Genomic DNA, 16041 nt, shown 5'->3' with positions numbered 1-16041 from the left:
GCATCTTGCGGGCCGGCAAGGCAAAGGCGGCTAGTGCAGAACGTTTTTCCCGCCTGTACTGGCCGTCGTCGCGTTTGGACTCTACTACCACTTACCATCAGGTGGAGTAGAGTCATTTGCCCTTCCGGCGAATATAAAAAAAACTGTACTGAATTTGATGAAATTAGCTATAAAGCAAGCTTGAATCACAAGAAAGGACATATGCTACTTTTTGTACCTATAAATCCTTTCCAACTTCTAATAAGGAGGCGACGCAGTGAAAACTAGAAAGTAAATTTTTTGTATCATCATCAAAATATACTTTACCTATTGAATTGGACTTAGTAGGATTGTACTATATCTATTAATCTATCTACTATACTTCAAAATTTTATTATCGTATTTTCTAGCGATAATTATAGTGAGGTTGACGTTTTATCTTTTCAAAAGTAACTCATTTAGTTCTGAAATCAAATTGAATTAAGGTATGCAACCCATAAATGAATTATAAAAAGGGAGCTGTCTGAAAGCATTGAAACTCATTGTGAGCCTAAAAGATGCAGCCGAAATAAAGTGTATCAAAGCGCCGCCACGCTGTCTGCAAAGCGAGGGACCTGGGTGGGGCGAGGAGGGGGTTGAGGTAGAAGAGGCATTGCCGTAAAAGCTTCGCCTTTTACAATAGCGCACGTTTTCACTACATTGCGTTTGCTCGGATCTTATTTCCAATGAATTTCAGTTACCGTTGAAATGATTTCAGCATCGGCCCTCGAAGTCTGGAACGATAAGTTATCTTTCTGTAAACGTCGTTGAAATTAATGGCTTTTTGTGACTTCCATTTCTATTAAACGTTTATTTCAATTGCAACGGGATGCGGGATTGCATTGTGCCTGTTTCATAAATGACGAAATGTAATGAATCAATGGAAATTGTATTATAAATAATAATAATTTTAGTAGTAAACCTTTGGTCTCATTTTTTTATGTTTTCTTGTTTTCAGTTACCGATATTTTTGTAAGTTAATAGCAACTTTATAAAAAGATTGAAATAATTTTTTGAATCGTTTAATAGAATGCTAGTCCTTAATTCATACAAAATATTATAAAATATAGCATACAAGTCAAATTTTAGGACACCTTTTCCATGTAAATTATTTAAAAATAAAAATACCTTTATCCTATAAAAAATATTGCTTTGTTACAACTCTTCGACGTAACAATGACGAAGTAACGAATTAAAAAAAGACGAAATGTTGCATAAAGTCTGCCCCGAATTTTCCCATGGGTCGCGTGACGTGGACGGAGCATAACTGTCTACATATTTTAGGTGGTTGTATTGTTTACAAGGTTCTCCCGTTGCCTTAACAACGGCCCATTTTATTTTATATGACACATGACGTTAAGGATTTTTAACTATACTAGTAGTTACTGCTTGGTAAAAATAAGCTTTATTTATGATTTGTTAATGAAAATTTATTAAAAAAATACCTTTAATTTGTCAAATGCTACTACTAGTAACGTTCATCATCGTATCACATCGCTTCCAATTTTGCTTTGTATAACAAAAACAAAACACATTTTTTCAACTATTCAGGTGTTCGTTTCAAAAATGGCGATCAATTCCATGGGAGAGGTCATCCTGTAGTTACCATAGCAACGCTTCTCATTTCCCCTCGTACTATGAGGCATGAAATGTTGAGATATTTTACATTTTAAGCAATTTTGACCCTTATTATTATGAGAATTTATTGGGGTATGCGACTTATATGTCTAAAATGGTTTTGTGGTGAAGCTTCTATGTAAGGGTCGGAGTTTTAACCCATGATCGGGGATAATTTTAATGTATATGGCGTGGTGAAATGGAATTTGATTAATGTAGGATTCGGTTTGTATAATAATTTAAGACAAAAACATTCTTTATGTGTGTATACTGTTATAACATGGAATCTCATTATCTTAAAGTTGGAAAAGGAATATCTTCCTTTAAGTGAAAATGTTAATCTAAGCGGTAGCTTTAGAAGTCAGATATTAAGTTAAAAATTAATCATAAAAACGCGCGAAAAGCGCTTTATATTAGCTTTTTTAATATTATATAGTTATTTGCTATATTATAGCGTTACCGCATATTCATAAAATAATATTCCAAACGTCAGTGAGACAGTGTATTCGTTACTAAGAATTCTGAGGTTGATAAGGAAAACACAAGTGTTTGGCTTATTTCGTTTAATTTATAATTTTTTTCAGCAACAAAAAAATAATAGAAACAAAATAGAACCTTTAATTAGGAAACATTTAAATTTTAGACATTATTCAAAAATACGTCCACTGCATAAAACTAATTTAAAATGAAAAATTAACACTTTGACATGCATTTAAATCACCCTTACTTTGAGTTGACTATTTATAAATCGTTCTTCTGTTCCTAGCGTTTTCTGACAGGTTTCGTCGGAGAATGATTGCCACTTAATATCCTCGACCGTGTAAGCGTACTCACCTGCAAAAGCGTATATCCTATAGCACAAAAGTACAAGTATATGTGACACAGCACTGTACTGTAGTGTAGTAGTACAGACCGTTAATGCTTCATCGCGCTTATACATTAAGGGTCATATTTATGTCAGATTTTTTTTTGCCATGAAAAACAGTACTCTTTCGAAATTGTACATTAGTATACGATACCTCATCACGACTCAAATTATCCAATATCCTTGGATATTTCTTATTTATTAGGTAAATTTATATAGTTTAGTCTTAGAGTTTATATATTGTATGGTATTAATATTTATCAACCAACCCGCATTGGAACGGCGTGGTGGAGTAAGCTCCAAACCTTGTCTTCGAAAAGGAGAGATGGCCTTAGTCAGCGCTGAGTCATTTACAGGCTAACTGCCTTTACTTTTTTATATATTATTCTATATTTTATTCGTGGCACGGTTTTGTGCCTGACATAGAATCGGAGTGTCCCTTGAATATCCCTTGGACATAAAAAAAATCAAATATTATGTAGAATTAGGTGTTTCTAACAACAAAATAAAATCACCATTTCAATTATAAAATGGCGTCCATGAGCTGAAACGTATCGACAGCCATTTTGATCCGTCTGGAAAAATAGAACACTAGATTTAAAAAAAGAACCAGTTTGCACAAGAGGTAATCCTAAAAGCAAAACTCAGTACGTTTTAACGGTAGGAAAAGTGTGCTTAAGCCCTTATAATCTTTTATTCTGTCGCGATATCGACCCACCAGCTTTTAGACATTGAAAAAGCTGCAAATTCTTCAATTCAGTTTACATTTAGTTTTCCAAGAATATCATTTTCATTTTAATATTTTACTTTAACTTCATAATATATGAGAAGTAGCAACCGCAAAAAGGTCCCTTGTATACGTTTCGAAATATAAAAAGCTTAACGCAAAAAGCAAATGCAACTATAGTTGCATAGTTATAGTTTATTAACATAATATAATAACATCGATTGTCACAAAAGTAATATTATATTTGCTGAAAAAAGAGTAATGAGAAGTAAATATTAATATTAGATGTTAATTTGATTTTTTAAAGACAATTAGGTGAATTATAAATACGTGTAATGATTTGTAATATTTTCAAAGTCACAACAAGGCTAAAAAAACAGATTATGTTTGTTCAAAAATCAAAACAAAGAACTTAATCCGTACAAAAATTATTTTCATGTTGAAAGTACTGTTTTTGATAAAATTAAAACAACTTGTCTAATATGCAATAGTAATATGAAATACGTCGTTGCCGCGAGATATTCGAAGCATGAGTGTGATTATCTTGTGTGAATGTTCCACATGCAGGCGAGTGACGACGTTGAAAGGCAACTTCTAAGAGGTACGATTAGGGCCAGGTCGCGTCTTGCCCGCCGGCTCTACCACGCGAGCTGGTGCGAACTATCCCCTTAACATCTTTTCATATGTCTTTCAGAAAACATTACGAGCCTAATGGTTGCCTCTTACCTGACTCCTAGATACGTGTTTGAGAACCGCAAAATGTTACGTTTTTGTGCTAAAAGCCGCTTTGACTATTCTTTTTGATCAGTGTTCCATTTTTTATGGGATTTTGCTTAGTAAATGTGATGTGTATTTGGTTAATATGAGCGTCATTTTATTTCTTTTTTGCGTAGTATCCAAAACACTGCATTTATTTTGTTTTTATGTGCTCGCTTATAGACAGTTTTGGTGTTCTTAGATTCAAGTAACTACAGTTGCAAAACGTATCGTTATAGCATTTGTTTGTTATGTATGTACAAAATGCTATTTGATAAAAAAGATAAGAAAAAGTGGCATAAATTAAAAAATACATTGTCTATTATGATTAAAGGGAAAAACGGTTTTTAAACACACTTCATAAAAAGTACATAATTTATTTTGATTCTTGACAAAACTTTGTTAGCTCTTAAATCTTACAAATGGTAGAGAAAAACAAGTAAGTTCGTGTTTTATCATAAAATAAACTTTATAGGTATAAGGGACCCTTGTAAACACGGGATGTAAGATTTTCTCGAGTTAATAACAGGCCGTGAGATCCCTCGGGCTGTAAAAAACGGAAAAGATATATTTTGATCTCGTTTTTTTTTAAAACGTTTTCGCTTACGAAATCATCAACACCACTATACATATATATATATGTATCAATGCCACTATACATATATATATATATATAATAAACTGTCACATACTATCTTATCAGTGAGGCTTTTGTCGTCTGGGGGGGGTCCACTACTACATCAATTATTTTACCACCAAACAGCAATATCCAGTTTTGATGTTAATTGAGCTAATTAGACTTAATTAAAAACACAAGGACATAAAATATTAGATCTTTTCTGTTTTCATAAAAAAAACTAATAGTTTCTGAATGCATTGGCAAAAATTCATTTATCCATTAAAGTGGCCCATTTGATCTCCTCTCCTTTAAAAAAAAAAACTAAAAAATCTATTGTAGATTTTTTCTGTGCTTTTTCCCGATATTATTTGACGCTTACTACATTTATTTAGGGTTTTCCATAAAAATCCAAGGTTTTTATCTCATTACATCAAGGTTTTACTCATAATCTATGAGTTAGCAAAAAATGTTTGGCTGTCGATACTGGTGGTAGGGCTTTGTGCAAGCTCGTCTGGGTAGGTACCACCCACTCATCAGATATTCTACCGCAAAACAGCAATACTTGATATTGTTGTGTTCCGGTTTGAAGGGTGAGTGAGTCAGTGTAATTACAGGCACAAGGGACATAAAATCTTAGTTCCCAAGGTTGGTGGCGCATTGGCTATAAGCGATGGTTGACATTTCTTACAATGCCAATGTCTAAGGGCGTTTGGTGACCACTTACCATCAGGTGGCCCATATGCTCGTCCACCTTGCTATTCTATAAAAAAAAAAAATTCAGAAATAAAAGAAACGAAAGTTTTGAAAACGTAAAAAAAAGTATTTTTCATATATCTCATTAATCTTTTTTTTTAGTCCTTCAAAAAATTCAAGTTTATCTTTCAAATATTTCCTACTTCTTTTTATTCTTCCTGTTAAAATAAATACATAAAATCAGAATAATTTAATTAACAAGTCCGATATCAAGTACATTATGTATAATGACCTAAAAAGTAAAAGTTATTTCATTTAGTATATCATATATTAAATACTAAATCATATAATATAACCGAATGTCCGAGTATTAAAAAGAAATCTTAATAAAAAACAAATTATAATGTAAAATAGAAACTAACTTCCTCACGAGACTATTTTCTGTAAATGTTCGTTTCAAATTAAACAAAAGTAATTGAAAACGCATCTGAATAATTCAACTTAAGTTGTTCTTAAAAAACGAATAAAACGCTATAATTAAAAGTTAACAAGGGAATGGGAAATTAATTAAACACCAGCTACCCGTCCTGATATCAAACGAGTTAAACAACGGCTTTACACTATAATATTTTATAAATGAAATACGAGTATCTATCATAAACAAATAGTATAATACAATAAGTGCATCTAAATAATATATAATTAGTTGTTGAAGATATTATAGTGCAATACAATTAAATTCAATTTATTTGCTTTACACATAATACACATGTTTAGTTACTTTATTTATGAAATACAAATATTTAAACTATAATTAACTATTAATTCATCACAACATACATTTTATTTTTAAATTACGAAACATATATACTAATTATTATAATTTTTTCGTTAAATTATACCAATATTTTTATTTTATAATGTTTGACATTGATTGCAGGAATTCTTTTACAGAGTACACTTGTGTAATCGAGTCAATTCAATCGCTCTCATAATCTTATGGGACAGCAAATCCGACACGACCGGAGTGAGTTTAGGCGTAAGACCAAAGGCTTTAAGCGCTTTCCGTGGCACGGGCACAATGCCAACCTCCAAACTCCGGGCTACAAATAATTTCTTATTGTTATTATTTTTAATGGATAGACAAAAGTATTGAAGCTAAGACGCCGCCATTATAACAACAAGGCTGTACTATTTAGTCCCTTAAGTAAACGAAACTAAACGAATTTCAAACCAATCGGAACAAGTTTTTGCTTAAATGCAAAAAAAAATACATGTTAAGCAGCATTTGGTTTTTCGTTATTTTCTTTAAGAGAATTGAAGTTTTCATAAGTTAGTTTTGAATTTTTATATTTTTTAACTTCACCATCTTATGTATACAATTATATATTTATCTAAACATTAAATAAAAATAAGTTCAGAAAAAATGTTCAGCATTCATTCGTTACTACTTTTTATAGAATCGTAAAAGGTAAAAGGGACTACAAGATAGCAAAATATCTTCAAGGGTTCGTGTTTTCTTTGAATTTATGTGTCTCACGAGGGGAGGAAATCGGTGGGGCACTTACAAACGCAGGAGGGCGTGCAGTTAGGATTCTCTGTAAATAATTAAAAAAAGGGCAAGTGCAAGCAAATAAGGATATCATTTATTACGAAATACGAAAATAAAACATAGTTACACCATTCCTCAATATGCTAGAATAATAATTAATACTTACTTGCTGAATACTTCTGCAGTGAAAGAAGGCACGATTACAAGAGGATAGGTAAATAATTTGTCCATATACAGCTCGCGTATATATATTGTAACGTAGTATTGTCCTACTTTAGAGATTTGTTCAAATTTTAACTTCTAAATACGAAAAATATTTTTTTACACGATTTTTAGTAAACCTTTTGTGACTTTTGTTTCCAAAAGGTTATATCTTTTTCGATTGTGTAATATTTAGAGAATTTGTAATTTGTAAAATGGATAATTATAGTCCGGTAATTGGTCAGTTTCGTCCGTAAATAATGGCGCTGTAACAGTGCCCGTGCGCCACCAGCCGTAGGAACGAAGATTAATATAAATGTGTGCCTGCTATTATACTGGGTCACCCATTCTTCAAAATGACACACTGCAATACATAGTGTCGTTTGTCGGCGAAATATTTGCGGCTGGTACATACTTATGTAGGTTTACAGTCTAAGAACGGAAGTCGGAAAACAATAACACGTGTCATCTAATTTGATGACACGTGTTATTTTTTTTAATTAATTAAATACGTAGGCGTCATCTGTTCGTGAATTCTAAAATACATTTAATAAGCAAACCGCTGTTGATAATGACCTCCGTTTGGATTGCTGTTTCTGCCCGCCTCGGTTATTAAGCCTCAAGCACGAGATTACGCGAAAATAAACGTATACACGTTAAATTAAACAAGATAATATAACGCAGATAAATAAAATATTAAAAAAATGTATGTTTGTATAATAAGAGGTAATTAATTTTAGAGTAATAATTTATCAGAAAATGATCGCTATCACAATGTTGTAATATGCAATCTACATATGTTGGCCGGTGCGTTTATCACGTGTAGCTTAGCAGATTTTTTTGATAGAAACAAAAGTGCGGGTGGTATCATCAGCTAGAGATGCTAATACATTTCTCGGTTAAAATTACGTTAATCGTCAATTTTTGTTACTTTTATTGTTTAATAATCGCAAAGATCTCGGAGAGCCTACCGGCAAAATATTCCGTGTACAAAATTTAAACCAATTGAACTGTATTTTAACTAATTTAACATTTCTGAAGCACAAATGGACAGAGAGCAAGATATTAAATCCTATTGATATAGTTTTCTTTTGAGTATACGTAAAAGAGAATAAACACTTATATTGCATAATTTGTTATTTTTAGAGTCGAGATCACCCATTGAATAAAAGAAGTGAATTTTAACTAAAGCTTGCCGGCTCAAACTTCATACCTAAGTTTTTCAAGCGCTTTGTGTTTGCAATTCATCTGCTATTCTCAGGTGAATAAAAACATTCTGAAAAAACTGACATGTCTCGAAAAATGTGAAATAAATATATTCACCAACCTCTATGATAGAGCAGGACGGACGATTAAAATATTTCGAGAGATTTTTTTCTGTTTTGGTAAAAGCTGTTTTTTTACTTTCATAGTAGTTTTGTAAATAAATAATAATCATTTTCGTTTTTATTTCAATTTACTTTGTGCAAGCTCGTTTGGGTAGGTACCACCAACTAATCAGATATTCTTCCGCAAAAAAGCAGTACTTATTGTTGTGTTTCGGTTTGAAGGGTGAGTGAGCCAGTGAAATTACAGGCACAAGGGACGTAACATCTTTGTTCCAAAGGTCTGTGACGCATTGGCCATGTAAGCTATGGTTAACATTTCTTACAATGGCCATGTCTAGGACCGTTGGTGACCACTTACCATCAGGTGGCCCATATGCTCATCCGCTTTACGTGTACTATAAAAAAAATAGATTTTAACGTGAATGTTACGAAATAAAAGTCCAATGGAAAAAGAAGTGAATTTTATTGTAGTGATTTCTATTTCCACGGCCGACTGCACTCATTATTCTGATAGTTGTGGCATACCTCGCATTTCATTTGTATTCAGGCACCGGAATTCAAATGTACATTTTAATTCAACGCTATTCCTTTATTAAATAAACATGAATTTTATTAATAAAAGATTATAATTTATATGAAAGGCACTTTTATTTTGATAATGAATAAAACGTAAGTTGGAATATCGAATATAATTTTAATTATTTTTTAAATATTTGAATGAGCTTGTATAATTAAACATGAAACTAATATTGGAATAAGGGTGAAGGTTATTTTTAATGATGGCTCACAAAAGAGTCTTGTTTAAGCTTATTGAATAGATTTTGTATCGTCGATAAAATAAAAATATTACGGTGAATGTATCCAGGCGTAAAATCCCATTTGTTTCGAAAGAGGATAACCACGTTCAAATTAAAGCGGTCACAATGCGGTTGTTTTGGAAACGGCCACCGGTGAAGTTTAATATCGCGCTAGACTTAAAATTCAGTACTAAATTAACTTCATTTGCACTACATTCAGCGATTTAATTCTAAACTTAAAATTGGTAATTTTCTCATCTGTTTCCTAATTAAACATCCCTTTCAGCTTTAAGTCGGGACCACTGTTTATTATATATTGCAATTAGAAATATGTGAGTAGTTAATAACTTTGTGGTTTTAGTTGGGTAAAATAGAACTTCCACATATTCTATATTAGGTTAACTTACGTTAAAATAAATATTCCACTACTGGACATGATAGATTCATTCAGTGTTCATTTTTGGTGTTAGCGTTTGTACCAAACAGTACCAAATAAGATCATGGAAGGACTCAAAATAAATGGTTCAAAGTAATTATTGGCACTGTCTTAAAGGAAGAATCGTCTCCTTACTGAGCAGAAAAGTATAAAAATATTGTAACATACCTGTCTTTATCTTCACTAATATTATTAATGCGATAATAGAGTTTGTATGTTTGTTTCGTATCACGTCTCACCTACTCAACCGATCATCATGAAATTTTGCATACACGTCGTCTGGGTACAAAAAACGCCATAGGATATACTCCCCCCCCCCCTTCACACACGAACTACGTCGCGGGCGAAAACTAGTATTTATACAAAAGTTTCATCGTAAAAGTCGAATGGTTAAGTGGTTTTAATTAAAAGTGTCATTGGAAAATTTATTGCTCACTTGGGTCGCACTTTATTCACTTACACAATTTATTAACATTCCTTGTTAATGTGACGTTACTGAAATAAAATTTCCATTGAATTTCATTTCACATTGACACGTGTCTCATTAACTTGTATCAACTATGCTTTGTAAATTTTACTTTATTCTTACAATTTATTTAAAATATCATTTGACTGTTATGAAAGCTAGCTAATGGTTGCGTTGATCATCATATTAATTATTTCATCCGAAGACAACGGACGTGCTGGTTTAGCGGACAAATAATACATTTATACGTTTTAGTAAACCTTTGCTTATTATTATTGGATTAGCTTAATGATTATAAAAAATACAGAATGTAAATGTCCCGCTACTCCACTGGAATGAATAAAATCAAGTAGGATAAGCCCCAAACATTTTCCTCAAAGGGAGAGGAGGCCTTGACCCAGCAGTGAGACATTCAGACGCTCTTACTTTTTTTTACTATTTAAGAGCAAGAAGAGTTAAGAACCGTTGTTATCGGCCTAGTGGTTAGAAAGCGTGAATCTTAACCGATGATCGTGGGTTCAAACCCGGGCAAGCACCACTGAATTTTCATGTGCTTAATTTGTGATTATAATTCATTTCGTGCTTGACGGTGAAGGAAAACATCATGAGGAAACCTGCATGTGTCTGATTTCATTGAAATTCTGCCACATGTGTATTCTACCAACCCGCATTGGAGCAGTGTGGTGGAATAAGCTCCAAACCTTCTCCTCAAAAGTGAGTGGAGGCCTTAGTCCACTAGTGGGACATTAACAGACTACTGTATAAATCTATCCAGATGGATTTCAAAGATTGACATCGAACATCGCAACTAACTCACAGTCCATAAATATATTATATGTTGGTATGAAACCTAAGATGTCAATGTTCGCCTGCAGCTGGCGATAAGTCAGGCCAAGGAGAAAGCTAGGGAAGAACTACTGGCGGGCCTGAACCGGGACCCCTGGGGGCGTCCGTTCCGCGGTGTACGTGGAAAATTCCGCACGAAGGGTGCCCCCGTGACAGAGACAATGTCATCGAATCTCCTCCTGCGCCTGGTCGGGGAACTTTTCCCCCATTCAGGTGAGCATGTCCCTCCACAGATGGTCCCTCGCTCCATGATTGACGACACAGTGGCTCCACCACTGATCACGGAGCGGGAGATTTAGGTGGCCTTCGACCGACTCAAGAGTGCCAAAAACACTGCGCCGGGCCCAGACGGGATTCCAGGGCGTGTTCTATGTGACGCTCTGGAATACCTAGGCGTAAGGCTTCGGGAGCTGTTCGACCAATGTCTGTGCAGCGGGCAGTTTTCGAAGCCTTGGAAAGAGGGAAAGTTGGTCCTGTTGCCAAAGCAAGGTCGACCGCCAGATTCTTCTTCGGCATACAGGCCGATTGTGCTGCTGAACGAGACGGGCAAATTCTTCGAAAAAATTCTCGCTGCCCGTCTTATTCAGCACCTCGACGAGGTGGGACCGGGTCTGTCAGAGGCTCAGTACGGGTTCAGGGCGGGTCGATCAACTATCGACGCCCTGGACGCCCTGAAAACTCGGACCACGGATGCGGTGGCCCGATGGGACGTAGTTCTGGCAGTATCGATAGATGTTGCGAACGCCTTCAATAGTCTTCCTTTCGAGACTATTGGGGAGGCACTCCGATACCACGGGGTGCCTTCCTATCTCAGGTTGCTGTTGGGGGCATACCTCCAGGACCGGGTAGTCCTCTGGGAGGGGGGCGATGGGCGTCTTGTCTGGCGTCGGGTAGGCTGTGGCGTTCCACAAGGGTCAGTTCTCGGCCCAATTCTGTGGAACGTTGGCTTCGACTGGCTCCTGCGGACATCCGTCCTTCCCAGAATGTGGGTGTTGTGCTATGCGGATGACACTCTCATCACGGCGACAGGGCGGAATTATCAGGAGGTGGCTCGCCTGGCCGAAGTCGGTACGTCGCTTACAGTGGACCGCATAGGAATGTTGGGCTTGAGGGTCTCCATCTCAAAAACGGAGGCCCTCTTATTCCACGGTCCACGTCGAGGCCCACCTCGAGGGGCGTTTATCACCGTCCAGGGAACGGTGATTAAAGTGCAGGCCCACATGAAGTATCTGGGCCTGACCCTGGACGTAAGTTGGAGCTTCGGGCAGCATTTTGTCCAACTTGGCCCGAAGCTCATCAACGCTGCTGCTGCCTTAAGCCGGCTCCTACCAATTGTAGGAGGGCCGGAAACGCCATGCCGGCGATTATACGCCGGTGTTGTGCGGTCCTTGGCTCTGTACGGTGCTCCCATCTGGGTGGAGGCTCTCACCGCTCGGAACAAGGTTCTCTTGCGAAGGCCGCAGAAAATCATAGCGGTGAGGGTGATACGCGGATATCGTACGGTGTCGTGGACAGCGGCAACACTTCTCGCGGGCGATCCGCCTTGGGAGCTCCAGGCGGAGGTGTTCGCGGAAGTGTACCGGTTCTGGGCGGAAGTGAGGTCGCGTGGCGACCGTCCAGGGTTGGAGGAGGTGCTGCGAATCAGGACTCTCGCCCAGCAAGCCCTGATTCGCAGGTGGGAGGAGGATCTGAGGTCTGCTGATGGGGACCTCAGATCCTGGCGACAGTGGAGGCGATCCGTTCCCACTTGAGTCGCTGGGTAACGAGAAAAGGCGGCACACTGACCTTCAGACTGACTCAGGTGCTTACTGGACATGGGTGCTTCGGTAAGTACCTGCACAGAATAGTCAGGCGGGTAACGCCCTCCTGCTACGAGTGTGGTGCGCCTATGGACACGGCATGCCACACTCTGATGGAGTGTGCCGCTTGGGGGCCTCAGCGCCTTTCCCTGGCGACTTTAATCGGCGGAGACCTTTCGCTGCTGAGCGTGATAAATGCCATGCTTGGTAGCGAAAGGTGCTGGATGGAGATGGTATCCTTCTGCGAAAATGTCATGTCGCAGAAGTAGGCCGCGGAGCGGGAGCGCGAGGAGAGTGCCTCCGCTGACCCGCTTCGCCGAAGAAGACCGGGGAGAAGACGTCGGCGCTATGCGCATCTTCTCCTCCCGCCGTGAGTGTCGCCGGGGCCAGGGGGTCTCCGTACCCCGAGTACCCCCTAGGATTTGGAGGCCCGCAGAAGCGGGCCAACCGTCGGGACGGCACGGTAGTATGCGCAAGCGATCCCGTGACGTCCCCCGACAAGACGGAGTGGGTACCGCTGGTTTTTTACTGGGTATTCTGGCGCCTTCAGCGCCGGCGAGTCCCACATACCCCCCACCTCATGTGGGGGAAACACATAAATGTGTTTTTCCAGCGAGAAAAAAAAGATGTCAATGTCCTTTTGACAATAACAAAGTAACTCAATCAAATCAATATGCATATCGTATTATAGCGCTAAAAGACGTGGTTTTATTATAATATTAATATAATATTATATATTTAATTATTTATACGTTACGTATAAATTAAAGTAGATAAAAAATGCCGTTAATTAACATCCTTCGAGTGAATCCAAATTAATGGAGCTCAACGCATGTTTGTATAAAGAACTTTTCTTTGTGAATTATTTTTTTGTTTTTTAATCGACTTCGAAATCTCTTTTTAACTTCCATTTATTTGAACAGTTATACATGTACATAAATATTACATATACATTTGGGCAACGTAACGTACTTTATTTATCGGCTTCAGAGAAGTTGGTGTACTATGTTTTTTATTGGTTCATTATTGTAAATTACTGGCTCGTAAGTCTAATGGTTAGCTAAGGACATAAATCCCGAGGTCCTGAGTTTAAATCCAGGGTCTAGTTATCAAAAAGTTATTGAATTCTGTCGAGATATGCTCAGTACTGTGTTTGTACACACTTGCGCACTATAACAAACCCCGCGCAGTTCGCGTTTCTCTTGAGAATTGCCTCCGTGACCGAAATTGGTCAGGAGGATACCATTGCAGTAAAAAAAACTTCGTAAGGATTAATATATATTATATTCTTACTTCTTCAATCTTACTTCTTCAATTACTTAATCAATCTTACATCTTACTTCTTCAAACTATATATTAAGTATATTGTTCCCAACCGTTTTGAGGATAAGTATCAATACCTACAATCAAAGAAAAAATTACGACCATACACACACTTACATACATATACAAATACAGATTAAAAACTAGATGTTAAACTGAATTACACGGAAACTACACAATACTATCCGAAATACGTTGTTTGAAAAAAATAAACAAATTGCTTTTCCAAGAACAAGTCACTGTTTTCTTATTTATCTTGTAATATTCTGTAAAAAACGGTATAAAAAGTACACAATCTGTGGAACGTGCATAGTGTAATTGGTATATATACTTGTAACACTATTTCTATAAACGCATTAAGAAAATGTATTTCTTAGTATATAACGTTTGCTACCGAATAGACTAAAAACTGCTAATACAAAAGCCATATTCACAGGTGTTACTTTTTTACACAAATTCTGTTTATTGCAAAGATTGTTTTATGAGAAATTATGAAAACGATTGCTGTGCTTACGAGTTAGTTGACCAAATCAATACATTTACCTTTTTCTTTCTAGATATTCGAAAATCACTACCACTTTCATCACAACTCGTTAGCGAAGCGGTCCTTAACGCCTGCGCACGAGCACCACGACCGATTGCAAGGGGACGATCGTGTGCAATGGGCAAAACAACAGAAAATCTTATCAAGGAAGAAACGGGATTTTCAACCTTTACCAGATATCACAAGTACAGGCAAGTATACTTATTATAATTTAAATATAAGTGATACCTCGTTTGGTAGAAAAATACAACTAAGGCTAGTTTTGTTTAATCAGTACGCATTTGTTTTTATGAATTTCGAAAATTATAATTGTTAATACTACATGAAAACAAAAATTAAAATTATTTATTTTATAATTTCTTGAAAATATTTTATAAATTATTATTGTGATAATATAATATTCTTGAAGACGTCCTCCAATGCATTGGTAAAGAGTTTCGGTGATATTACATCTCCCTGTCTTACCCCGCGATGCAATTGGATTGGTCTTGTGCTCTGATCTTGTACTTGGACGGTCATGGTTGCGGCTTCGTACAAACACTTTACCACCTGGACATACCGACAGTCAATTAGGCATCTCTGCATGGATTCCAGAACAGCCCAGGTCTCGATGGTATCGAAGGCTTTTTCGTAGTCCACAAACGCTAGGCATAGAGGCTGATTATATTCCTCGGTCTTCTGTATTATTTGCCTTAGTGTGTGTATGTGGTCTACGGTACTGAAGCCTTTTCGAAACCCAGCCTGCTCCACGGGTTGGAAGTCATCGAATTTTCGGGCAAGACGATTCGTGATTACCCTCGAAAACAATTTGTAAACATGGCTTAAAAGTGAAATGGGGCGGTAGTTTTTCAGAAGAGCTTTATCGCCCTTCTTGAAAAACAGCACCACCACACTTCTGCTCCATGTCTACGGTGTTATACCATTGTGGAGGACGGAATTAAAGATGTTAGCCAGCTCTCTCAGAACTGGTGTGCCTCCTGCTTTGAGAAGCTCTGAGGTAATTCCGTCATCTCCTGGAGCCTTTTTGTTTCCAAGTTGCCCGAGAGCAATCCTAATCTCGCCCAAATCGATGTCGGGAAGATCGTCTGATAGATGGCGTGTTAGTCTGGCTCGTGGGTCATCCGCACTGTGGGACTCAGGTGGAGGTACTCGTGATGAGTATAAATCGCCATAGTACTTTTCGACTTCAGCTAGAATCTCTGGTTTTGAGGTGACGGTTGTGCCTTGTATGGTTCTGAGTTTTGTCAGGTGACAACAGGAGGTATGTGACTTTGCAAAAACCTTTGAGCCCCTATTGAGTGCTATAGCATCTTCAATATTCCGGGTATTCGCTCGTCTTGTGTCACGCCTTATTAGTTTTTTAACCTTCCTGTTAAGTGCCTGACACTCAGATGGCGTCATGTTCTGCTGTTCTCGTCTCCTCGTCATCTCGTTCAGAGTTTCGCCTGAGAGCT

The 16041-nt window shown here is 37.2% G+C and overlaps 1 protein-coding gene across 5 annotated transcripts in view; it reads left to right on the top strand.

Annotated features, from left to right (window-relative positions):
- Window positions 1–16041, top strand: part of LOC126773332 (furin-like protease 1) — a 170372-nt gene that overhangs the window by 111810 nt on the left and 42521 nt on the right. For all 5 annotated transcript variants that reach the window (XM_050494181.1, XM_050494185.1, XM_050494180.1 and 2 more), the window contains exon 3: window positions 14601–14778. In XM_050494181.1, coding sequence (XP_050350138.1) covers window positions 14601–14778 — 178 coding nt within the window. The remainder of the gene's footprint in view (window positions 1–14600; window positions 14779–16041) is intronic.

The sequence above is a fragment of the Nymphalis io genome, chromosome 14 (assembly GCF_905147045.1).
Source record: "Nymphalis io chromosome 14, ilAglIoxx1.1, whole genome shotgun sequence".
In the NCBI taxonomy this organism is placed as follows: domain Eukaryota; kingdom Metazoa; phylum Arthropoda; class Insecta; order Lepidoptera; family Nymphalidae; genus Nymphalis; species Nymphalis io.
Note: the sequence above shows the minus strand (reverse complement) of the source record. Positions and strands in the feature narration are given on the sequence as shown.